Source organism: Phocoena sinus, chromosome 11 (assembly GCF_008692025.1).
Source record: "Phocoena sinus isolate mPhoSin1 chromosome 11, mPhoSin1.pri, whole genome shotgun sequence".
NCBI lineage: Eukaryota > Metazoa > Chordata > Mammalia > Artiodactyla > Phocoenidae > Phocoena > Phocoena sinus.
In genome coordinates, this window is record NC_045773.1 from 78,537,632 (window position 1) to 78,564,402 (window position 26,771).

At 40.8% G+C, this 26,771-nt stretch overlaps 1 protein-coding gene across 8 annotated transcripts in view; it reads right to left on the bottom strand.

The window, feature by feature from the left end:
* The window catches only part of PKHD1 (PKHD1 ciliary IPT domain containing fibrocystin/polyductin), a 603,444-nt gene that overhangs the window by 511,395 nt on the left and 65,278 nt on the right, over positions 1-26,771 (bottom strand). For all 8 annotated transcript variants that reach the window (XM_032648750.1, XM_032648749.1, XM_032648748.1 and 5 more), the window contains 6 exons: positions 26,095-26,290; positions 25,318-25,385; positions 22,126-23,718; positions 19,894-20,037; positions 13,600-13,819; positions 3,384-3,534 (listed from right to left, as the gene is read on the bottom strand). In XM_032648750.1, coding sequence (XP_032504641.1) covers positions 3,384-3,534; positions 13,600-13,819; positions 19,894-20,037; positions 22,126-23,718; positions 25,318-25,385; positions 26,095-26,290 — 2,372 coding nt within the window. The remainder of the gene's footprint in view (positions 1-3,383; positions 3,535-13,599; positions 13,820-19,893; positions 20,038-22,125; positions 23,719-25,317; positions 25,386-26,094; positions 26,291-26,771) is intronic.

Here is a 26,771-nt window from a genome sequence, read left to right on the forward strand (position 1 = left end):
CCTGTTAGACTTGAGATGCCATTTCGGTATCCAAGTGAAGATGCCAGGAGGCAATGAAGTTTGGGAATCGAAAGTTCAGGAAAGAGTTCTGGGCGGAGATTACAATTCTGGAATCAAGAGCATGGATATATAGATATAGATATATAGATATACTTCAAACATCTGAAAAGACCATTGGGAAAATTGACCGATAATTTTCCCACCTCCCACATTGAATTTTCAATCTCTCTGAACACTTTGCTGACTATTGCATGTGTCCCCTCCCCTCCACTCCCTCTGCCACTTCCCTCCTTCGATTACCTCTCACCCATCTCCCCTCCGTTTCCTAGGGCGTCCCACACCCAGCTACCAGACCAATGTGACTAAAGCACGCCTGGGATCTTGCAGTAACTCCTTGAGGACTACTTGTCACCTGATGAATTAAAAGAAAAACGCTGAACCTGCCATCACAATCTCATCCTAGCCCATCTTTACAAACCTACGACTCACTAATCCCCTTCATATACACCATGCTCTTCACACTATTCCTGTGGGTTCTTGCCTCAGTGCCTCGTGCATCCTCGTTTCGCCACCGAAAATACCTTTCCTCTGCATCCCCGCCTGCCTGAATCCTGCCTATCCTTCCTGGCATAATACAAATGCTACCTACCTCCCTTCAGTTGACTGCCCCATCTGAAGGTAACCTTACCCACTCTGACCCTCCACTCTAGGGTAGGGGGAAGAGCATGGCATGGGCAACAGTTCCCAAAGTGAGGGCAGCAGGACAGATACCAGCCCCCAAAGAAATTCTGGGAATAAAGGGCTCTGTGGACAAACAGGTTCAGGTAATACTCCACACTACAGCCCTCTCCTAGAATTTTACATTATATATTCACATACTGAATGCTCTCAATAAACATATATATATATATATATATATATATGTTTTATATATAAATATATATATATATTTAATCCAACTTTCATAAATGCATTTGAGTTTGGAACCCTTTTATCCCAGAATACTTATTAACATTCCATGGAACTAGTGTTCCAAGGTTCTCACATAGTACTTGGACCTAGAGACCAGAACTCTAGCCCTGATAAAGCATCTGGCAGTGTTGGTTCTTCCCAGGCCCAGAAAAGGCAATTGTGTACCTAAGGTCCCCAGACTTCCCAGCATCTATGGGACAACCATACATCCCAGGACTGGAGTTTCCTAGGCACTGACATTAGCCTAGTAGGTTTAGACACATGCCCCTCTGGTTCCTAAAGATTAATTGGCTTATTTCCTCCACAATGACTTATGGCTGCATGGGTTATGATGCCAAATTACAGCTGTGTGATTTATCAGATCACCTCTCTTTATGGACCTCAGTTAACTCATCCCTTGCTGAGTCACTGGTCAGATGGTGTCCAACATTACATCCAACTGTGATGAACTGACTCTTCATGTCCTTCTTTGAACCTCACCTACCTCCATACACGACCTGTCTTCCCTACTGCCCCCTAAAGAGGGGTCTCTTTCCACATTTTTTTTTCCCTTTCATAGTAGAGGACCTTGAACATGATTGGAGCTCAATAAATACATGCTGTATAAACATTTAAAGATGACAGACATTTAAGGCCCTCAAAAAACTCAAAATTAGTCTTTGAGATGATGGGAAATTCAATGAAATCTAAGAAGTGAAATGATCTGGTCAAAGCAGCAAGCACTATGGAGAAAGGATCCTGTATTATTTTCTAGCACTGAGACTAGCAAATGAGCATGGACAAGAACAACCAACATTGGACATTTACTGTGTGTGACGTGCAGTTCACAGCAGCTCACATGCTAGAATCCTCATACCAACCCTATTTGGGGGGTGGGTACCATTTTTCTCCCGACGTTACAGATGAGAAAACTGATGCACAGAGGGGCTAAGTTGCCTGAAGTCTCCCAGGGAGCAACTGATGTATTCCATTCCCAGCAGTCCAGCTCAAAGCCCCTAACCCCTGTGCTACCTGCCTCTCCCTCCCTGTCACCGGCATTTGCTCAGAGGTGCACCCTAACAACCCAGCTTATTATTCCCCAGGTGGAAACTTAAGCCCGGAAAGCCTTAAAGAATGCTCAGTGTCCCACAGCTGGTCTTCAGCCCACAGCTCTCTTTCTACAATTCAATGCGGATTCAGCAGCCTCACTCACTACAGTAAACCTTTGAGACATCACTGCCAGCCAACTGCTGAGAAGGGGCACGGGCATGAAGAGGAGGCTGTGATTAGGGGACGACAGTGCTGCAGATAAAGAATTAAAGCTATCAATACACTGAAAGGAAGAGGTGAATTTGGCAGGGGGGGACACAATGAAGGAAGAAGCAACAGCCCTGTGCAACAACCTGAAGGTTTGAGAAAGGGGTGTGAAAAGCCTAGGAGGTAATAGGATGGACAGGGAGACCCCGGGGGACAGGGGGTGGAAAGGCAGACAGGGAACAGCTTAGAAAGGACAGAAAAATCACATTATTTGTAACTGCATGCTTTTTCAGCACCAGCCCAAAAGTTATAGAAAAACAGGCCTCGCGAACCCAGGAGGTACAGTTTGGGATTGCAAAGATTTCATCGGAGCAGCATTCATGAGAGGATCTCCGATAGCGTGTGTTACTTAATAGGCGCTCAAAATAAATGTTTGTTCCAATAAAAGAGACAAAAGAGGGAGATCTGAGGATCGCTTTCATAAAGAGAAAGACACCTAAGGGAGTAGGTGCTCAATAAATATTATTTTTTATCTGTGTACCATGAGAAGCCTGGAGAGTTGTAAAAGATTATCTGATACATTTCCAAACAGTCCTTTGTCTCTGATTTCAATTTTCGAAAATTTCCTGGGAGGCTGTGGAATCTCCCACAAGGGACTTTTAAGGACACATTCTTACAAAACCCACTTGGAGGGGTGGCTAAGATGCTTTAAAAATGGATGGGTGAGGTAAGGGAGGCTGGACAGATGACCCCGCAGACTTTTCGGGATGGACCAGGAGACGCTGCCATCCCACCAACTGAGGATGGCTGAGTGATTTGGAAACCTTCCAGAAGGGCCTGGTTAAATTGTAGGCCATTTATTTCATGGAGAAATAAACCACTGAGAGCTTCCTTCAAACATGCTCGCGGAAAGCAGGACAAAATGCTGAGATTATCTGTTCAGAATTTGCTTTAAAAGAGCCCAGGCAGCACTCATTTATTTTTGAGAAAATATATGATTAACCATAGTTAGCTATGAATTCAGATGCTGTGCATTAGACCAGCTCCTCAAAGTTTGAGAGCATTTAATATTATATATCGCTGCCATTTGGGCTAAATTGTTTTTTTAATGTACACAATATTACAAATTTAATTTGAGCTGTTTGAATCAGTCTGTAAAAAAGATTTGATTATACCTGAGTGTTCTGGCCCCAGCTTTTCTGTATCTCAGTAATCTTGGCGGTAATTGGCTGATTAGGCGTCTCACACTCCATCTTTGCCTCAGTTTCCATGGTAATGGTACAGGAGCTATTATAGATGAGAACTTCATCTCTTTCCACTTTAGGGCTGAAACGAGAGGGGAGGTTAAATGGGGTGTCATCAATCTTAATGAAATGCAATTATTTTTACTCTTATTAATCATTGCAAGCCATTAGCTTGTGGCAACCACAGGCCACCATTTGTCAAATTTTGCAAATTTCTGTAATTTTGTTTCCATTCTTTTATTGTTTATTTGTTTTCCCTTTATCTGCACACCCTGCAATGAAAATGCACATGGTAAATATCTTTCACTGAGGCCTTTCTCTTTTCCAGCTCTATCAGGAACATTAGCAAAAGCTTCTCCAAACCCAACCAAAGAAGCAATGCACAGATAATACTTCCAGTTCCAAAAATGGAAGCAAATGTTGGGGAAAAAATTTTTTTTTCTTTTCCCCTTCCCTCTTCCTGTTCTTACATTCAGTGATGGGGGAGTGAATTGCCTGAATCCCCCCAGGGCAGATGGAGAAATTGGAAAACCCACACAACTGGCTAACTGGTCCCTAATTCCAACTGTGAAAAAATGAGCTCATTTAGGCTTTCAATTCCCTCTCCCCAGCTGATGGCAATGAGGCTCTGTTGCTAGCAGTGGAACATTAACTTAGTAAATTAATTAAACTTACTTAACCGCCCAGACTAAGGAGATTCGATATATGTGCCAGTTATACTACCAGCCACTTGATTTAAAAGTCCTCTTGCTTTAAGGAGAGAAACCAGACTGGATTTAGAATGAAAAACTGCAGTGTAGCATTACAGAAAGTCTACAAATATGTGGTCCAGAGGAGAGGAGAGCATGGAGTTTGCAGGGTATGGCCCCGAACAGGTGTGATATTTACTCAAGAATAATCCTGGCTTTACGCATTGTTGCAACTACCTCCAAGATTATTAGTTATAATAATGCATGATGTTTTACACTTTTTAACAGTTTCATACGTATGATCTCATTTCAGCTGGTAAATTAGGTAGAGGCATAAAAAATGTAACTCAGGGCTTCCCTGGTGGCGCAGTGGTTGAGAGTCCGCCTGCTGATGCAGGGGACACGGGTTCGTGCCCCGGTCCGGGAAGATCCCACATGCCGCGGAGCAGCTGGGCCCGTGAGGCATGGCCACTGAGCCTGAGCGTCCGGAGCCTGTGCTCCGCAACGGGAGAGGCCACAACAGTGAGAGGCCCGCGTACTGCAAAAAAAAAAAAAAAAAAAAAGTAACTCAAAGAGATTGGTGATTTGCATAAAGTCAAACACAAAAATAAGGCAACTCCGAGATGAGAATCCAAGGGGTCCCGTCTCCTAGAGCAATACTCCCAAGTTTTGAGATGCTGATGGGACATCACCACGAAGTTGGCATATCCCACGGGAAGACCAGGACTGGTGATGAAAAGGGCAAAAGATTACTGCTTGAGAAACTATAACTCATGTCCAACTAGAACATCTTTTTTCAAATCAATGTCGAAATGGTTTCTCCCACACTTTGCTAGAAATAATGAGCAGGGTAACTATCACATCTACGTCACCTCCTCGTCTTCATGCTAAAACGTTCCCAGCTCCGTATCCACCCAGGACATGACTTCATACTCACTGTCTTCTACACCTACTGTAGACTGGCAATGTGTTAATATTGTGCAGCCCAGTTTGGCTGACCATTGAGGCTGTGGTCTCCCTTTATCGAAGCCCTCCCCACCATGGCACCTAATGCTGTGTTCATTTTGTAGCCCCTAAGCTTAAATTAAGATGGTGGTGAACTCAAAGTCTCAGAGCCACAATTACCTGAGGATTTCACCATGCTGCATGTGTTCAGCCGATTTTCTGAGAAGCATTATAATGCAAAAGTGAGGCTTGAAAGCCAGCCAGCTAGATTCGAATCCCCGAGCAGATATTTACCATCCATCTGACATTGTTGAAGACATGACTCTCTAAGCTTTGTTTTCCATGTTTACAAAATGAAGTTACTAATCATAAAGATACTCTTTTAAAGAGGTGTTTGGGGAATGGAGCAAAATGAAGCCTACAAAAGGACCTGCCCAGAATCTGGTGCAAGGAAGTGTCCGATAAAGTCAGTTCTTGTTATAGTTTTAGGTGGTAGTGACATAGGTGGTATTATTGTTGAAATGTCAATGTGGGAATTTACATTCATTGTTGTTACGGGTCGTCTCACTGATGTGGACCCATTGCTCAAATACATTTTGAATCTGAGCCTGTAATGTAGCTACACATCCATTTAGCTGAGCCATCATCCAAGGGTAGACAAAGCCACAGGATAAACACAGTATTTGCTCCTGGAGTGTCACTTGCATGCAAAGATTCAGAAAAGCAAAGCAAAGTAATTTAACTTTCAAATTAAAATGTAATATTTAGATACCTATGGAAATATGATGAAGTAGAATGCAAAATTCACATGGACTTTTCAAATAAAACACCTGACTTCAAAGCAACTTGATTCTGTGACAGGGTACCTTGGGCTTTGCAGCTAGAACCTTTCTTTTGCTACTGGGGGGCGGGGGGTAGGAGGGTTGCTAGAATAGTGTAAGAAGCTCTCCATCACCATTGCCATTATAAATCTCTTATAAAGCCATCAGAAAGGAAATGAAGTTGGTTTTCCACACCATCTCGTTCCTTGTGAATCGGTTCCCAGATTGCTACTCCCATTTCTGAAGGCTCACAAGCCATCTGATTAATAATTCATTCTGGAATTTTGTCAGGGATAATGTAAACTTAGTTGTCTACCTTTCCAGAATTCCCTTTTTTTGCTTCTTAGGCAAGGGAAAGAATATTTGCCTGTCACCTCTCTGTTCTGTGCTCCCCTCTCATGTTCATTTCCAACTGTGGATCTTCACTCATATGAGCAGGGTTTTATTATACTCACTATATGATGACCTGGGATACTGACTTGAACTCAAGGGAAGGAGTGACCTTTACAACCTTTCTTGATCATGGGCTTCCACCTCCTAACAAGACTTCTTCTGCCCCTTCTAGGTTCTTCATCAGCAAAGGTTAGAGTAAAAGGAGGTAAGTCACCCTGCCCTCTTTTCATCTGCCTGTAGCAATGCCCACCAGCTCACAGCGGATTATTCCATTTTGCTAGTGACTCCAGAAACACAATATATATCACCTGCCATTGGAAGGTCACTCCAGCTGACCGAGTCCTGAACAAATTAAACAAAGCCTGTTTCTTCAGCAAGTGCTCTAACAGCTGGTCCCCCAGTAGAAGACCCTGCTGATATCTGTCAATGCTGTAACAAGGGTCGCTGTGGCTTTCCAGGCCGTTCCCGGAGGAGACAGTCTGTTCCCCGCAGTCGTAGGCACACGACAGAAGAAGCAGATGTCACAGTGGGGCCACTGATCTTCCCAGGAAAGACTAGTGACCATGGTACAGAAGGTCCTTCACACCTCTGTGATGTCAGGCGTAGGCCTGGGCACCACGGCATCCCTGACTCTGCCTTGCAATGTCCTGTGTTTCCAGGCTGCTTCCCACCCTGTGTGCCCTGCTTCCCGATACAAGAAGAAAGTGAAAACAAATCATGTTCTTTTTGCTCTGAAAGAGTTAAAACCCTTTTCTGCTGGCTTAGACTTTTTCACAACCTTTAGCTCATATTTCTTTTCTTTTTTGGCCCTGATTATATGACGAGAAGTTTTTTTCATTAAAAAGCCATCATCAAGATGAGCAGAGACACCAGGATGTCAAAAATGGACTAACATTTGCAAAATTTCAAAGTTTCTTAATACTACTATGTTGTGTTTTCTTCCACAACCATCCTACAAATTAAGGAGCACAGTTGGCCAGTTTTAACTATAGACATATAGGTACTCAGAGAAATACAGATATAGATGATATGGATGTGCATGCACACACGCGTGCACACAAATATTTATTTTGAGGGAATGTGGTAAGAATATTTGGCCCAAATGGTGGGAGAGAGAGTTCTAGAAGCTAAGTTTCCTGAGTCCCGGTCTATTGCTCTTTCAGTCGGTCCAACCAGATCCAAAAGTAAGCAGATATTCTCCTTGGATGCACTCTCTATGGTAGGCAGTAAAAACACATGCCATCATTCTGTCTCCCTCACTTAGCCTGAAATTGCTTCCCATGTCTCGAATTTCCTGGACCCTCACAGCCCAGCCAAGGTTCTGTTACTGAGGCCAACAATACAGCATCATGCTGAGGACACTGTGAGTCAGAAGCCTTGGGTTCCAGTCCTGACACTGCCGGGGCTTGACTGGGACTTTAGAAAGATACTTAGTCTGTTCTTAGAATAGAATCCAAACTCCTTACTATGGCCTTTGAGGCCTTAATACATCCCCGAGCTCCTCTCGAGCCACTTTTCCTCCTTCTAACCCTACTCCTGCCCTTCTGACCTCTGGCAGTTCGTGCAACTTGATGGGTCCTTTGCACTTGCTGCCCCCACTGCCTGACTCTCCATAATGACACTTGTCCTTAGCTCAGCTGAAAAGGCACTTCTTCAGAGAAACCTCCTCTGAGCTGATCCAGTGATCCCACACCTGGGCATATATCTAGAGAAAACTATAATTCAAAAAGATACATGCACTCCGGGGGCGGGGGGCGGGGGTTGAATTGGGAGATTGAGATTGACATATATACACTAATATGTATAAAATGGATAACTAATAAGAACCTGCTGTATAAAAAAAATAAATAAAATAAAATTCAAAAAAAATGTAAAAAAATATAAAAATAAATAAATGAGTATCTTTCCCTTGGGGGGAAAAAAAAAAGATACATGCACTCCAATGTTCACTGCAGCACTATTTACAATAGCCAAGATATGGAAGTAACCTAAATGTCCACTGACAGATGAAAGGATAAAGAAGATGTGAGATATATACACATACACACACACACACACACACACACACACACACACACACAGAGAGAGACACACACAGTGGAATATTACTCAGCCATAAAAAAGAATGAAATAATGTCATTTGTAGCAAAATAGATGGACCTAGAGATTATCATACTAAGTAAGCCCAACAGAGAAAGACAAATATCATTTGATATCACTACCTACTGTGTATCGCAGGGAACTATATTCAGTATCTTGTAATAATCTAAAAGGGAAAAGAATCTGAAAAAGAACATATATATATATATATATATATAATATATTTGTATAACTGAATCACTTTGCTGTACACCTGAAACTAATACAACATTGTAAATCAACTATACTGCAATTTAAAAAATAATAATAACAAAAAATGAAATAAAAAAATTTTTTAAAGCAGCCTCCATTGTTTTTTATCACTTTATAGCCCTTATCAGAACATGTGATCATCTTGTTTATTGTCTGGCCTCCTCCACTACTCTTAAGGACAGGGACTTTGCATCTCATTCACCATTGAGTCACCAGCTCCTGGCACAGTACCTGGAACATAATAAACACTAGATAAAACTACTGGATGGATGGATGGATGGATGGATGGACAAACTGGGCATATATTTGCCACAGATACAAATGTCTGTCTTTGCCAAATGACATCAAATCCATAGTGGTAGTGGCTGGCAGGGGGTTAAACCATTTAATGGAAATGGGTTCTTTGCAAAGACGCTGGAAAGTAGTTCTCTGCGTTCACAAGCACAATCTTAGGAGGAACCAAGGTAAGCTATTTAGCACATGATATTCCTAGCACCCCATGTAAAATTTATATTGTGTTTTCTGGTTATTAAATTAGTACATGTTCACTGAAAAAAATTACATAAAAACTCAATGAAGAAAACAAATATGATCAGTCCTCCAGCCCCCTAGGGATAGGCACTGTCAGCATTTTAAAATACATCGTCCGGTCTTTTTCCCAATCACCTGTTGTGTGACACATGTACATGTACTATAAACACCATCAGGACTTCATTGAGGCACTATTTTGTGACCTGTACCTTTCACTCCTCAGTATATTTTAAGCATTTCCTTCTTTGGTTAAATGTTCTACACCATGGTTTTTCAAGGTTCTTAGTATATTATCACTTGGATTCATTCTTTATTACTAAAGGCTTACTTCATTTCAACTGTTTTTGTTAATATACCTAAAGCGTTGAAGACTATAGTTCTTCATAAATGTTACATATTTCCAACTGCTTTCTTAAAGTCCTGGAAGTAAAATCGCTGGATCAAAGTATGAAGAATTAATAAATGAAAAAGAAATGAAGAAAACAATAGCAAAGATCAATAAAACTAAAAGCTGGTCCTTTGAGAAGATAAACAAAATTGATAAACCATTAGCCAGACTCATCAAGAAAAAAAAGAAGACTCAAATCAATAGAATTAGAAATGAAAATGGAGAAGTAACAACTAACACTGCAGAAATACAAAGGATCATGAGAGATTACTACAAGCAACTCTATGCCAATAAAATGAACAACCTGGAAGAAATGGACAAATTCTTAGAAAGGCACAACCTTCAGAGACTGAACCAGGAAGAAATAGAAAATATAAACAGACCAATCACAAGCACTAAAATTGAAACTGTGATTAAAAATCTTCCAACAAACAAAAGCCCAGGACCAGATGGCTTCACAGGTGAATTCTATCAAACATTTAGAGAAGAGTTAACACCTATCCTTCTCAAAATCTTCCAAATATAGCAGAGGGAGGAACACTCCCAAACTCATTCTACAAGGCCACCATCACCCTGATACCAAAACCAGACAAAGATGTCACAAAGAAAGAAAACTACAGGCCAGTATCACTGATGAACATAGATGCAAAAATCCTCAACAAAATACTAGCAAACAGAATCCAACAGCACATTAAAAGGATCATACACCATGATCAAGTAGGGTTTATCCCAGGGATGCAAGGATTCTTCAATATACACAAATCAATCAGTGTGATAAACCATGTTAACAAATTGAAGGAGAAAAACTATATAACCATCTCAATAGATGCAGAAAAACTTTCGACAAAATTCAACACCCATTTATGATAAAAACCCTCTAGAAAGTAGGCATAGAGGGAACTTACCTCAACATAATAAAGACCATATATGCCAAACACACAGCCAACATCAATCTCAATGGTGAAAAACTGAAACCATTTCTACTAAGATCAGGAACAAGACAAGGTTGTCCACTCTCACCACTATTATTCAACATAGTTTTGCAAGTTTTAGCCACAGTAATCAGAGACAAAAAAGAAATAGAAGGAATCCAAATCAGAAAAGAAGAAATAAAACTGTCACTGTTTACAGATGACATGATACTATACATAGAGAATCCTAAAGATGCTACCAGAAAACTACTAGAGCTAATCAATGAATTTGGTAAAGTAGCAGGACACAAAATTAATGCATAAAAATCTCTTGCATTCCTATATACTAATGATGAAAAATCTGAAAGAGAAATTAAGGAAACACTCCCATTTACCATTGCAACAAAAAGAATAAAATACCTAGGAATAAACCTACTTAAGGAGACAAAAGACCTGTATGCAGAAAACTATAAGACACTGATGAAAGAAATTAAAGTTGATAAAACAGATGGAGAGATATACCATGTTCTTGGATTGGAAGAATCAACATTGTGAAAATGAAAATACTTCGCAGAGCAATCTAGAGATTCAATGTAATCCCTATCAAACTACCAATGGCATTTTTCACAGAACTAGAACAAAAACTTTCACAATTTGTATGGAATAGCCAAAGCAATCTTGAGAAAGAAAAACAGAGCTGGAGAAATCAGGTTCCCTGACTTCAGACCATACTACAAAGCTACAGTAATCAAGACAGTAAGGTACTGGCACAAAAACATAAATATAGATCAATGGAACAGGATAGAAAGCCCAGAGATAAACCCATGCACCTATGGTCATCTTACCTTTGATAAAGGGGGCAAGAATATACAACACAGAAAAGACAGCCCCTTCAATAAGTGGTGCTGGGAAAACTGGACAGGTACATGTAAAAGAATGAAATTAGAACACTCCCTAAAACCCTACACTAAAATAAACTCAAAATGGATTAAAGACCTAAACGTAAGGCCAGACACTATCAAACTCTTAGAGGAAAACATAGGCAGAACACTCTATGACATAAATCACAGCAAGATCCTTTTCAACCCACCTCCTAGAGAAATGGAAATAAAAACAAAAATAAACAAATAGGACCTAATGAAACTTAAAAGCTTTTGCACAGCAAAGAAAACCACAAACAAGATGAAAAGACAACCCTCAGAATGGGAGAAAATATTCACAAATGAAGCAACTGACAAAGGATTAATCTCCAAAATTTACAAGCAGCTCATGCAGCTCAACATCAAAAAAACACACAACCACAACAAAAAATGGGCAGGAGACCTAAATAGACATTTCTCCAAAGAAGATAAAAAGATTGACAACAAACACATGAAAGGATGCTCAACATCACTAATCATTAGAGAAATGCAAATCAAAACTACAATGAGATATCATCTCACACCAGTCAGAATGGCCATCATCAAAAAATCCACAAACAAGAAATGCTGGAGAGGGTGTGGAGAAAAGAATCCTCTTGTACTGTCGGTGGGAATGTAAATTGATACAGCCACTATGGAGAACAGTATGGAGGATCCTTAAAAAACTAAAAATAGAACTACCAAATGACCCAGCAATCCCATTACTGGGCAGACATCCTGAGAAAACCATAATTCAAAAAGAGTCATGTACCACAATGTTCATTGCAGCACTATTTACAATAGCTAGGACATGGAAGCAACCTAAGTGTCCATTGACAGATGAATGGATAAAGAAGATGTGGCACATATATACAATGGAATATTACTCAGCCATAAAAAGAAACAAAATTGAGTTACTTGTAGTGAGGTGGATGGACCTAGAGTCTGTCATACAGAGCAAAGTAAGTCAGAAAGAGAAACCAAATACCCTATGTTTACACATATATATGGAATCTAAAAAAAAAAAAAAAAAGATTCTGAAGAACCTAGTGGCAGGACAGGAATAAAGACGCAGATGTGGAGAATGGACTTGAGGACACATGGAGGGGGAAGGGTAAGCTGGCACGAAGTGAGAGAGTGGCATGGACTTCTATATACTACCAAATGTAAAACAGATAGCTAGTGGGAAGCAGCCGCATAGCACAAGGAGATCAGCTCGGTGCTTTGTGACCGCCTAGAGGGGTGGGATAGGGAGGGTGGGAGGAGATGCAAGAGGGAGGAGATATGGGGATATATGTATATGTATAGCTGATTCACTTTGTTATAAAGCAGAAACTAACACACCACTGTAAAGCAATTATGCTCCAATAAAGATGTTAAAAAGTAAAACACGGGCTGTCTTAGGACATCAGAATTCTGACTGCCATGGAAAGGGCTGTTCTCACTTTTCCTCTGGGTAGTTGGTCTTGTTTAGTTTTATTTTTTAATGGGGAAAGAGGCCTTCATTAAATAATCGGATGTAACCACTCTATCTAGATAAGAAATAAAGAAGGACGCAGGGCCACATTCAGCACTGAAATATCACACTTCACAGTAAGGAAGCTGCTTGCAGAAATGAAGGTCATCTAGAGCAACCGACAGGGCCACACTTTTTTTTAAATGTGTTTAGAAAAAGGGATTTTTACCTGGAAAGTTGTGGTATTTATTTGTTTGCTTTTTAAGTTCAAAAACGTATAAGCCTATGGCTTTTAAATCCTAGACCTACAGTCCTTCGGCCCATGCATCCCCCTTTCTTCTGAATAAACATTGCACAATCTGCTGGATTTCTCTATGACTTTTTCTCATACTTGTGAATCTGTTTGGAAAGAAAAGAAAAAGGAAACGGGAAAAGAGCCTTCTGTTTTTCATAATGTCTAATCTTTTCCCCCCATTGGCATTCACCAGATGTTGCCTCTGGATCGGAAGATAAATATTAAAATCTAAGCAAGAACAAAGCAGGCTGTTTACTGGGCAGATTTTTCAGATGTTCTCTTGAACACTTGAAAAGACAGGAGACTCTTTGATATGCAGACTGGCTGGAATCCACAATGGAACAGTCCCTCCAACAAGAGGGTTGGCCCTAGGGCTGTGTCCACGCAGCCTGCAGTTCCTGAGAATTCCATTAATCCACTGGCTATGCATTCGTGGGGAAGGTCAGGGAGGGAGAGGACTGGGTTACCTGATGAAGAGGCCTGAGAAAGATGGAAAGACGGACTCTGTCCAACGATCTTGGGCACAGATGCATCGGGAACTCTCTTCACAGGTGTAGAAATAAGGCCATGATTCGGGCAGGCTCTCTGTCCCCACAGCAACAGTCAAATCACACTGCACGTAGCTGCAGCAGGAGGTCTCACAGTTCTCCTCCTCAGGCCTCAGGCCACACAGGAAAGCCAAGGACACTGCATGAAATGGTCAACGTTGGGTTAGGTAATAACCACAGAAAGAACTAAAGGCCTTACTTTATTACATCAACCAAGCCCATGTGTTTTTCCTTGACCAATAGGAAAATAAACTTATTCATTTACTCTTCTTAAAAGTGTACTATGTGTACATAATTCATACAGAAGATACAAATCATGTTTTTGTAAAATATGAATCATCTAGTCAGAAAACTCATGTGAATGTACCATAAATTCAGCCAACATAAGCCAATACCGTCAAGATGCTCTCCAGTCTATGTGCTCCTGGCCAAGTTTACCCACTTCCTCCTCATTCTCAGAAACAAACACTTGCATTTTTTAAATAGCTTTCTCACATGGGTTTGTATCCTAAACAGGAGATTGTTGAGTTTTACTTCTTTTTGAACTTTAGAAAATAGACTACATGGCATAATATCCTTAGACCTGCTTTCTTCACTCGATATTATGTTTCCAAGATTTAGCCCTATTATTGCATGTAACTGTTGTTCAAACATTTTCACTGCTGTTCAACACTGCATTCTGTGAAAGTACTACAATATATTTACCTATTCTGTCACCAATGGACTTTTGGGTAATTCCCAGGTTTTGCTACTACAAACATGTATGGAATTTTCTCTAGGGTGTATACCTCTAAGAAAATTGTCTACTCATAGGGTAGGTGCAAGTTCAACCTTACAAGACAGTGCCATGTTATTTCCAAAGTGGTTGTGTCATTTCACGTTCCTACCACCTATATTTATGACTTCCCAGTAACCCACATAATTGTCAGCACTTGGGATTATCAGACTCTTAATTTTGGCCAGTCCAGTGAGTATACAACAGCATCTCATTGTGGCCTTATTTGAATTTTCATCATTATTTTATAGGTTGAGCGAGTTTTTATATGTTTAGTAACAACATATTTTCCCTTCTATGAAATTCCCATTTCTGTCATTTGCCTTTTTTTCTATTGGAATGCTTGTCTTTTCCTTATTGATTTGTGAGTTTTATATTCTGGGTACTAATCCTACAGAGGTTATATGCTTACTAATACCTTCTCCAGATTTGTGGCTAGACTTTTCATTCTCTTTATGGGATCTCTTGATTAACAGAAGTTCTTGATTCTCATAGCGTTATGACCATTAACATTTCATAAAGAAGAATAGCAATGATTTGAAGCCCTCTGACCCTGAGACCATTTCTTTCCAGGTCATGAGACACGATGTAAAAAGCATCACCAAGCCAGACTGGCAATAACCTTTAACAGGAGGATGAACAAATCTCTACATGAGATGGTTTGGGAGCATCTCTGCCTGAAAACCTTAATAAAATAGAAAAGAAAAATTTTCTCTAGCCTTCTACCTCTGCAGCTAGCTCGTTCATGCAGGTACGTAACACATGTTATCAAGGGCTATGAGCTTGAAGCTAAGAGGCCTGCCTACATCACAGGGCTGCATGCAGCAAGGGATAAGACAAGTACATGAGAGGGTTTGCCATTATTCAATCACACACAAATAGTATTATTATTGCTGGTATATTCCAAAGCACCTAACACATAGTAGGTTCTGTGACTGTGTTCCCAAAGAATTACAGCAATTAAAATGTCTGGAAAGTAAGAGTCTTGTATGGATAGAGGAAACATGAGAACTTTCCAGTTAGTAAGCCCTGGGGCAAATAAAAACAGGCTTAACACCTATAAAATAATGAACTCATTATGGGTGATTAGGTGGATGCAAATTGACAAGGTGGATTATGAAAAGTGCCCAGCGTTGGGGATCAGAATCCATGGATTTTACTCAAGGTTCTGCCACAAAATAGCTGTGCGACCTTAATCACTTTAGCTTTTCATGCCTCATGGAAAAGTCAAAGTTTCCATGAAGAAGTCATGTGGTATAACTCAAGATATAAATGCAGGAAACCAAAAGAGCAAAGATCTTGCTGATTTTAAACAAATACAGAGTATTAGACTGACAAGATGCTTTAGCAACCTATCATATGAAGAAAGAAAATTCTTCTTTTGTTAGAAGTACAATTTGGGGGAAAAGTAAAGATGATGACCCCAAAAGCAGCAACAGGACATTTTTAGAGCTCTACATTTCTTAACTTTTATTGAAGTATAGTTGATTTACAATATTATGTTAGTTTCAGGTGTACAGCACAGTGACTGCATATTTTTACAGATTATACTCAAGAAGCTCAGAGGAGAAATACTAAAATGTTTACTTGCTGTAAATTTTCTGATACAGTAGGTCCCAAGGATTCGCACTGTTAACAAAATCCCAGGTGCTGCTACTGTTGCTGCTCCGGTAATAATATTTTTTTCAGTAATTCTCAATAATAATATCATTGAGAAGCACTGTGTTAGAGGACTGAAATTATTCAGCTTTCCCAAGGGCTGCCAGCTGATTAAGGTTGAAAAAAGTAGAGTGGGGAGCATTAGTAGGTAAAAGGATAGATTTCCCTGAGAAAGGCAACTGTGAAACACTTGTATGGGTCGCTGCTCTGAAAGTGCCTGCTAAAAAATCTTTTAAAATATAACAGATTCTTAACTAAATTGGTTCTGTGCAATCCTATCTGAAAGTAGGGGAATTATTTAGTAGTTTTTAATAATTTATGAGACACACTCCTTTGACAATTCGATGTACACTGTAGACCTACTTCCTACAAAAAAAAAAATACACAGTCATATTCTCAAAATGTCTTATCCAATTTCAGGGATACACAGAATCCCCAACTCCCATCCTGGATCTTAAGTAAGAAACCAGTGGAGTGACAAAGGATTAATCACCAAAATACACAAGCAGCTCATACAGCTCAATATCAAAAAAACAAACAACCCAATCCAAAAATGGGCAGAAGACCTAAATAGACATTTCTCCAAAGAAGATGTACAGATTGCCAACAAACACATGAAAGGATGCTCAACATCACTAATCATTAGAGAAATGCAAATCAAAACTACAATGAGGTATCACCTCACACCAGTCAGAATGGTCATCATCAAAAAATCTACAAACAATAAATGCTGGAGAGGTTGTGGAGAAAAGGGAACACTCTTGCACTGCTGGTGAGAATGTAAATTGATACGTCCACTATGGAGAACAGTATGGAGGCTCCTTAAAAAACTACAAATAGAACTACCATATGACCCAGCAATCCCACTACTGGGCATATACCCTGAGAAAACCATAATTCAAAAAGAGTCATGTATCACAATGTTCATTGCAGCACTATTTACAATAGCTAGGACATGGAAGCAACCTAAATGCCCACTGATAGATGAATGGATAAAGAAGATGTGGCACATGTATACAATGGAATATTACTCAGCCATAAAAAGAAACAAAATTGAGTTATTTGTAGTGAGGTGGATGGATCTAGAGTCTGTCATACAGAGTGAAGCAAGTCAGAAAGAGAAAAACAAATACCGTATGCTAACACATATATATGGAATCTTAAAAAAAAAAGAAACGGTTCTGACAAACCTAGAGGCAGGACAGGAATAAAGACGCAGACATAGAGAATGGACTTGTGGACACGGGGAGGGGGAAGTATAAGCTGGGACAAAGTGAGAGAGTGACATGGACATATATACACTACCAAATGTAAAACAGATAGCTAGTGGGAAGCAGCCGCATAGCACAGGGAGATCAGCTTGGTGCTTTGTGACCACCTAGAGGGGTGGGATAGGGAGGGTGGGAGGGAGAGGCAAGAGGGAGGGGATATGGGGTATGTGTATACATATGGCTGATTCACTTTGTTGTGCAGCGGAAGCTAACACAACGTTATAAAGCAATTATACTCCAATAAAGATGTTAAAAAAAAAAAAGAAACCAGTGGAGTTGGATTCCGCCAGTTCCTCTCCATCTTTATAGACACTACTTAAAAGTCTTTTAAAAGACTTTTTTTATTTTGAATTTTATTTCATTTATTTTTTTATACAGAAGGCTCTGATTAGTTAACTATTTTATACATATTAGTGTATTTATGTCAATCCCAATCTCCCAATCTCTCCTCTTAATGAAAGAGGAAAATAAATTATCCATTTCCCCAGAGTAAATGAGCGGCCCTTGTACAATCAATGAGTGTTTGCTGACACCTAGTGACAATGGTAAAAGTTACAGCGCCTCACTCATGTTTTCCTCTTCTAAAAATCAAGGAATTTTGAGAATTCTTTTTCTAAATTTAATCAAATCTTTTAAAATATAATAATTTATTTTATTCCTCTCCTATGAGTTATAAAACTCGCAATAACACAATTTACCTGACCCTGAAACTTTATTGGTTTTTAGTTTGTACTTCTGGTTGAAACTAGATGTCTTGAAATAATAGCAAAGAGTTGATTGATTTAAATAGTGTATATGTTAGAGCCCCCCGCCCCCTCCAGAAAAACTGTAGCAGTATTTGTTAAATACTAGGACCTAGAAATGGGGAGTCGGTTTTACGTTTCCACCATTTCCCAATTCCCGTATTTATTCTTTCATCGAACATTAATTTTGCACGTCCCCTAAGCCAGGACAGTTCTACGCACAGGAGTTAGAACAGAGGAAGAAACAGACATATTAACTTCAACTTTCTACCATATCCTAAATTTCCTATTGTGGAATCTTAAGTAGAACAGATCTCTCGTCTGTGATATTCTGCTCATATACATCATGGTCATAGGACACTCGATTTCCAGTATCGTAAGCAAGGATTCTTTCTCCTCTCCCCTCCTTTCCTCCTCCTCTCCTTCCTCCCAATCCCCACGGCCACCACCACCACTCCTCCTTCTGGTCTAAGACCATCCAATGTAACTGCCATCACAACAGTATTATCCATTATGGAATTTTTGTCCAAGCTCAGAAGTGATGCTTTTATCACTGTAGATCTTTTACCAACATTCAAGTTGCAGACACAGAAATTAGGAATATAACTTAAAGCATTTTACAGAAAATGTGAGTACAAATGATTTTTAAATGCACGGGTATAAGATCTATGATTATGCAAACCAAATAACCACCTGGCTTAGGTGACCCTGTAGTGATAATAGTAATTTCATCCCTGAGACTTTTTTTCTGAAGCTCAGTGGTAAGCATGTGCTGTGAGCCCCATCATAGAAATATCAAAGCTTTGCACCTTCCATTCTAAACCCTCCACCCCACAAAGACATGGCTTCCCGTGCCACAATTTACGTGATGGCTACAAAGCTTAAAGCAGTGAGAGATCGTGGTGTTTTACTGAGTAAGGGCTCAGGTAATTATCTGGACTTTACAGAATAAAAGGATAATGTTAATGTTGGCCTCTTTTTCCTATAATAAGATTCAAGACCTGAGCACACTAATATGCAAGAGTTCTCCAGCAGAATGATCTGATCCCTTCACTAGGACCTCCAGAAGGCAGACATTTTCAGCAGCCCCACCTCAGAGCAAGACAAGATTGTATTCTCCACGATGCCTAGGCTGTCACTGAAACTAGTATTCACCACTCAGTTCTACTTTCTCCATCTTCATATGACTGCCGTCAAGAACACAGACCTACTAGAGAATGGACTTGAGAATATGGGGAGGGGGAAGGGTGAGCTGTGACAAAGCGAGATAGAGGCATGGACATATATACAGTACCAAACGTAAAATAGATAGCTAGTGGGAAGCAGCCGCATAGCACAGGGAGATCAGCTTGGTGCTTTGTGACCACCTAGAGGGGTGGGATAGGGAGGGTGGGAGGGAGGGAGACGCAAGAAGGAAGAGAGATGGGAACATATGTATATGTATAACTGATTCACTTTGTTATAAAGCAGAAACTAACACACCATTGTAAAGCCATTATACTCCAATAAAGACGTTTAAAAAAAAGAACATAGGTGATAAACGTTTTGTTGTCATTAATATGACAAAAGCTATTATGACTCATCTTAACAGGTGGTGCCCAATTCTAACTACCATTTTAGATGGGGATCAGCATATTTCCCCCGCCAGGAACACATAGAAAAATTTAAAGTCAATACAGCATTAATTATCAAAAAAATGGAGTTAACCAAAGTATGTCATTTTCACATGCACTCTTTAAAAAACGAATATGGCACTTTTCCTGACCATCCAGGGGCAGAACCAGGCAGCTGAAGGCAGACACTGTCGCGTTAGCCAAGACTTGGCAGGGAGCACCACACACGGCAGCTGAGATGTTCTCGGGAGAAAATCCTGCTCCAAACACATGCACGAGCCTTCCACCCAGGCAGCCTTTAAAGACAAAATGATGAGTTCACTATCATAGAGGCAAATCTTTCTTTACTCAGAATTCAAACCCATGCTTTCCTGCTCCCCTTCATTCTTTCTATGCCCTCCTGAGTCCACACACTGGCCTTAGATTCCCTGTTTTCTCAGTTTCTTCTCACTGAGCTCTGGCCTCCAAAGCCTAGAGCCCTTATTCTGTCAAATCCCAATAATTCAACAACCTATAAAATGTGTAAAAATTCCTATGTAGAAAAATAATGCTTATTTATAGTTCTTAAACTTTTTATACAGAAGAGTATAAAGTGAAAGAAAAACTTCCCCTAACTACTTATCTCACTCCCCAGAAGTAGCCATGTATAGAATTTCTTGTGAATTCTTCTTGAATTTTCTAAGCATATAGGATTTTTATACAAAGGGGTCATTCTATACATAATATTCTACAACTTTTTTTAAAAATTAGAAGTGTAGCATAAACATTTTTCCAAGTCTATATATACAGATCTAGCTCATCATTTTTATTTTTTATTTATTTATTTGTTTGCAGTACGCGGGCCTCTCACTGTTGTGGCCTCTCCCGCTGTGGAGCACAGGCTCCGGACGCACAGGCTCAGCGGCCATGGCTCACAGGCCCAGCCGCTCCGCGGCATGTGGGATCTTCCCGGACCGGGGCACAAACCCGTGTCCCCTGCATCGACAGGCGGACTCTCAACCACTGTGCCACCAGGGAAGCCCCCTAGCTCATCATTTTAATAGCCACTTAGAATTCCATCATATGATTATTCCATAATTTATTGAGCAATCTTCCTATTGATTGATAGTTCCATAATTTCTCCTCTTTTGCTGCAATTAAGGATGGTGCAATGAACTATATACACTTATATGAGTAAAACTGGTGCAACTTCTTAGAAGTGGAATTGCTAGGTCAAAGGAAATTTTTAATTTTGACGAATACTGCCAAATTTCTCTCCAAAATAATGTTGCCCCAGTTTATACTCCTACCTTCTGTGTAAGAAGAGTGCCTGTCTGATGGGTAAAATCATGTCAGTTCTTAACAGGCAACATGTTTTGCTTCAGTCTGAAAATCAATAAAGGAAAATGTCAGCTGACATCTGAAAATGTCAGATGTGCAGAGACCTCTAGTCTACATTGAGATAGAGGTCTAGTTTCTCCTGCCTTCAATGTCAAATCTAGGTGGTATTTACACAGCTACCTGACAAACTTTTTGCTTGGGTGCATTCTTACCCCTCCTCTCTCACCATAAAAGTCATGGATTCCTAGAGAGCTGAAAGGGGAACAAGGGAACATCCAGCCCCAAACCCTTTATCAAATAAGAAATCTGAGGCTTAAAAAAGTTACCCAGCTAAGATAGTGACAGACTCAGGACCAAACCCCAATCCCCATAGCATCCCGCCCAGCTGAGGCCAGACATATTTGTTCCAAGAAATGGCTTGGTTCGTACTTCATCAGTCTAGGATCCTGCTCCCATAATTACTTCTACCTTTCTGCATCACAATCGCATTTGAGCTATCTCAAGTGTAGTAAGACATTAAGGGGACAGAAACCCAAACCATCATTGGAAGAAAAGGCAAGGCAAATATCAATACATCTAAAAGGAGAAAAAGTTCAACCAATGAAATCGTACTGTGCGATTGGCTTATTATTGGTGGAGTATGAATTCATCTGTGAAATAGTACAAAATGATAAAAATTAATCATATTTAATAAGTTTAAAACAATTCAAATTGGCAGATAGGTTTAAAAATAAATGAAGGCATTTATGTTCTACTTAAATGGTCAAATTATGAGCTCTTACAAATGGTATTACTTAAAGCACAAATTAAAGCGGGTTAATGTATCAAATTAAAATACAATCAAACACTTAGAGAATATGCACAATCTCCTCGATAAAAAACAAAGCCTCATAAATGGAGCATGACAAAGTTTTAGGAGGAAGCTGGGGCTGTAAGAGGAAAACCGGCTTCTCTCTCCTTCTGTCATTCAGACTGACGTTGATTTCCTACCTCACAGAGTAGGGACAGGAGCTACTGATCCACTTATATAAAGAAAGCTCTTCTGCCTCATCTGCCTGACTTACCGAAGTTCTCGGTCACTGCTGTAACGGTCACTCTGGATGTGAACACCAGGATAGATGAGGCCCACCCTCTCAGGTGGTCATAACCTCTGACCTGGTACTCCCCGACAGGAAGGGATGGGACCACACACTGGAGAAGGGTACGATTGCCAGAGACACCCACACAGGGGAACATCCCAATAAAAATGTCAACGTTTGCAGCTCCTGAGATCCCAGCCACTGAAAACGTTAAGACATCATCAGTCTGAGAAACTGAGAGCAACTCGGGGGTGAAGGCATCGCTGTAACCAATGACGCCCACCTGATAAGAAAGTCCATCTACCTCTATGACCAGGGCAACGGAGCCATTCCCTGCAGGAACAGCGCACTGGATGAGCTCAGAGCTGAGGTTCACAGTCAGGCAGGCCTGCTGGCCAATGTAGACTAAAGTGGAGTTCCGTCCCCTCAGGGCTGTACCCTCCAAGGTCAAGAGGCTTCCACCATGGAGGCTGAAATTCTTGGGGAAATAATGAAACACTTGAGGCAAAATGTGGAAGTGTCTGTAAACGTAACCAGAGCAAGCATACCCATATCTTGTATGAAAAACCGATAGGTAGTGGGGTCCTGGCGCCAAGTCACTGATCCAGCATGCCACGTGGGTTGTATTAAAGAAAGTCACAGTGCAAGGAAGGCGATCATCCACAAACACCATTGGTTCATCAGCCGCGGTACCTAACCTCTGACCCCTAATCAGCACTGTGGTCAGAGACCCACTGATGGTTGTGGTCCAGGCATCCACGACAGGAGTTGTCTCTTCACACAAGAAAAGAGTGCAATTCCCCTGACAGGCGCTGGGCAGCCCATTAACCAGGACAGTAACATTCAGGGTGAAGGAAGCGCCAGGCAAGGGGTTACCCGCCGGGGTAATCCGACAGAGGACCGTCTGGTCCCCCAAACTCAAAATCACACAAGTGAAAGGACCTGAAATGTCAACCTGAACTGACCTCCTGCTGGAATTGAGAGCCAAGCCCCTCACCGTGAGTACTGTCCCTCCACAAGTGGACCCAAGTGTTGGGGAAATGGCTGTTATCTGAGGCAACACTACAAATTGCTGGGGCACCGCAGACATGTCAGCAAACCCCATCTGCCTCTGACGTACTTGGAGAGGATAGATGCCCGCTTCCAAACTGTGAAGAGGAAAAGCGCACCCAGACAGGCTTGTGTTGCTACTGGGAGACTGGGTCTCAACATCACAGCTCAAGTTCCCCAGAAGAACCTCTGAGTTGGAGAGATTCTGCCCTTCCACGTAGAGCTTCAGGCTGTGATTTGTGATTTCTCCTCGCGTGGCTGTGACCACCGGGGTTGCTGCCATTTCATATGTGAAGATGAAGCCCTTCCCCACCAGGCTTGGCAAAGGTTGGTGGGGGAAGGGCTGGCTGCCAGCCCAGACCTCCACAGGGGCTGGGGCACCAGGCGACAGGGGGGCTGGCGGGGTCTCACACCAGACGTTCGTCTCCGTTGAGTTCACAATGTCACAGGACCGATTGCCCATGAGCACCCAAACCAAAGCTGGGTTCCTGCTGAACCCTCTTCCTGAGATGCTGAGGATGGTTCCACCTAAAGCACAAATATTGAGAACAAAACTGAAAAGCTGGTATTTCAGAACTAGGAACTCACAGCCCCTGTGTGAGCCCTAGCAGGACCAAGTAAAAGGTGGAGTAAGTGTTAGTGAAAGTATCTCACCTCACCCATCAATGTTGATGTGTGATCATTTTGGCAGGAGTCAGATGTGCTAAATTTCACGTGACAGTAAAACAATATAAATTGTCCTATAAGAGGAATGTTTATGCTATGTAAGACAAAATTTCCAAGTATGTTTATAGATCCTTAGAAACCTCCATCAACTTGGACACTAATGAAAAATCAAATTTCTTGAAGTGCTCTTGTCATCTGCTATTTTATCTTAACATGTCTATATGATTCTACAAATTATTATGGAGAAAGAGGATATGTATATTTCATATACATATGTATACAACATACACATAGTGAAAAATCAAATTCTTTAGTCTTCTTGTCATCTGTTGTATTATCTGCCCTAATATTCCGTATTATTCTCTATGTTATTATGTAGTATATATATTGTTCTATATATATTAAACTTACTAATGAAAAATCTAATTTGTTGAAGTCTTCTACTTATCTTCTATATTATTCTATGTAATATTCCAGTATTCCATATATTATGTAGTCGTGTGTGTGTATATGACATATCAAGAAGAACTGAAACATTGAAGCATGCTTATAATTTTGCTGCTGTATTCATAGACATTGTCTCACTTTCTAGTTGAGGCACAATCAAATCCCATCTTCAGGACAGGGATGGGGGCAACGTACCCCTTATCATTACCAAATCAGTGGTATAGCCAAGCAGCTTTAAAAAGGATTATACTATGTTCAAGAAGGAGAATGTACCTACTGTATAGCACAGGGAACTACTCAATACTCTGCAATGGCCTATATGAGAAAAGAATCTAAAAAAGAGTGGATATATGTATGTGTATAACTAATTCACTTTGATATACACCTGAAACTAACACAACATCGTAAATCAACTATACCCCAATCAAAAAAAATTTTTTAAAGGATAATGTGTTATTTCATCCACTATCACAATGATTATCATAGGCAAATACATAGCTTTCAGTTTTTTCTGAAAATGAGTAGTTTTCTAGATTTCTCTATTTGTCCTGTCCTGACATCTCCCATGTTGACATTTGTGTTTCTGACTCTGTCTCGTCCTTCATCTACGTCCCTAGAGCAAGCGAAGACATCAAAGACTCATGCCTCTTGCCCTTGCACATGCAGTATCAAAACGGCTAACTCAGGAAGCTCTTCTCTCGTTTACTACTGTTGTTTATATAATCGAAATATAGTTTATCTACAATATTGTGTTCATTTCTGATGTACAGCAAAGTGATTCGGTGATATGTACTCAAGATGCGCCATTTTTTAGATGTGTCAGCCTCCTTCCATTAGGAAAAAAGAAAACCAGGCACATCTCCTTTTCGTAAAAATTCTTCAATTTCCTGAACTCACTGGGCTAAGGGATCCTGAGTTTTCACACCTTCCAAAGTACATCACTCAGTTCCCAGTGCAGGGGAAAGCACCTCTCCTTGCTGAATAAATAATACCAGTCAGGTCAAAGCCACTCACCCAGAACGGACCCACAGCAAGGCTGGATGCTGAAGACTTCTGTGATGTACTGGATGTGAAGATCCACACTATAGAAAATGGGGAGATGGTCATGAAATAACTGAGAGTCAGAAAAAAAAGAGAAAAGAAGGCACGAGACAGCCGAGATGTATGTATTAAGGGGAGAAGAAGAAAGAAAGGGGGCTGTGATGGACAGCACAGGTGAGGGGCACAGTCCACCAGAGAAGGAAGGAAACGTGAAGAAGAGAAGCTATGTGGGATATTTTCCTGCTCCAATATCAAGTGGGCACATCAGCCTCGTAGAGTTTAGCTACTTTCTGGAATGAAGCCAGGGAACTTCTGGAGAAATACTGGGCAGGGGGACTTCAGGGTAAAGAGGACTGAGCACGGCTTGTGCAGTAATTGAAGCCATTTATTCAAAGCCCAAGACACTGTTATTATTCAAGGTCTTAGTGAAATCACAGTCTCTTATTAAGCGCAGACTCTTCCTCCTCACATAGAGATGCCCATCCCATCTCATCCCAACCCAACTGAGAGACATGACATCTTAGTTCCAGAAAGTTCTCCTTTCCCCAACTAGTAAGCCAAAAACTGGTCTTGAGAGTGAACTGTCCTGTAGGGTCTCCAAGATTTGTTCAAATTTTAGGGTTCTCATATGTTTATCCCTTAACTTCAGAAGAAAAAGAAAAAATAAAGACCGAACTCAACACTAGAATTCCTCAACTGAATCGCTAGACCATCAACAGACTTAAAATGAATGGCAAGGGTCCACCTCACCCTTGTGCGTGAATGTGGGCCCCATTGATGGAGACTGAGATTCCGTGGAGCCCAGCAGGCAGCGGGGGCAGCACCACCTCCAGGCCCTGAGCTGCCTGCGCTCGGACCCGAGCTCTGGTGTCCCCAATGTGGACTTGGGCATCCAAATCCGTGTGGTTCATTGGCAGCACCATTCGAATGGAAAGGGTCTCACCTCCTGTGTTGAAAAGAATCCATTAGCCCCCGTGAAGTGGATTTGTGGTCTCAACCGTTTATTCAATTCTAAGATTAGCTTTTGAGATTAAACACGTGGTTAGCCCTGTGCATAATACTCTGATTAAGAGTTTTAATGCCGGGAATTCCCTGGCGGTCCAGTGGTTAGGACTTGGCGCTTTCACTGCTGGAACCAGGTTTGATCGGTGGTCAGGGAACCAAGATCCTGCAAGCTGTGCAGCGTGGCCAGAACAAATAAAATAAAAACAATTTGAAAAAGCTTTTAATGCCAACCTAATTTTTATCATGAAACTTACAACTCATTTAATAGAGCTACAGCCTATAACTTCAAGGGCATAGAAAGAAAAATTGTCAGGACAATTGTACACAAGAGGCATTAATTCATCTCCATACAAAGGTAAATCAAGTAGCTATGATGGTCTTCATAACCAGAAAATAACACCCCATGTCCTTTTTGTAGCCTC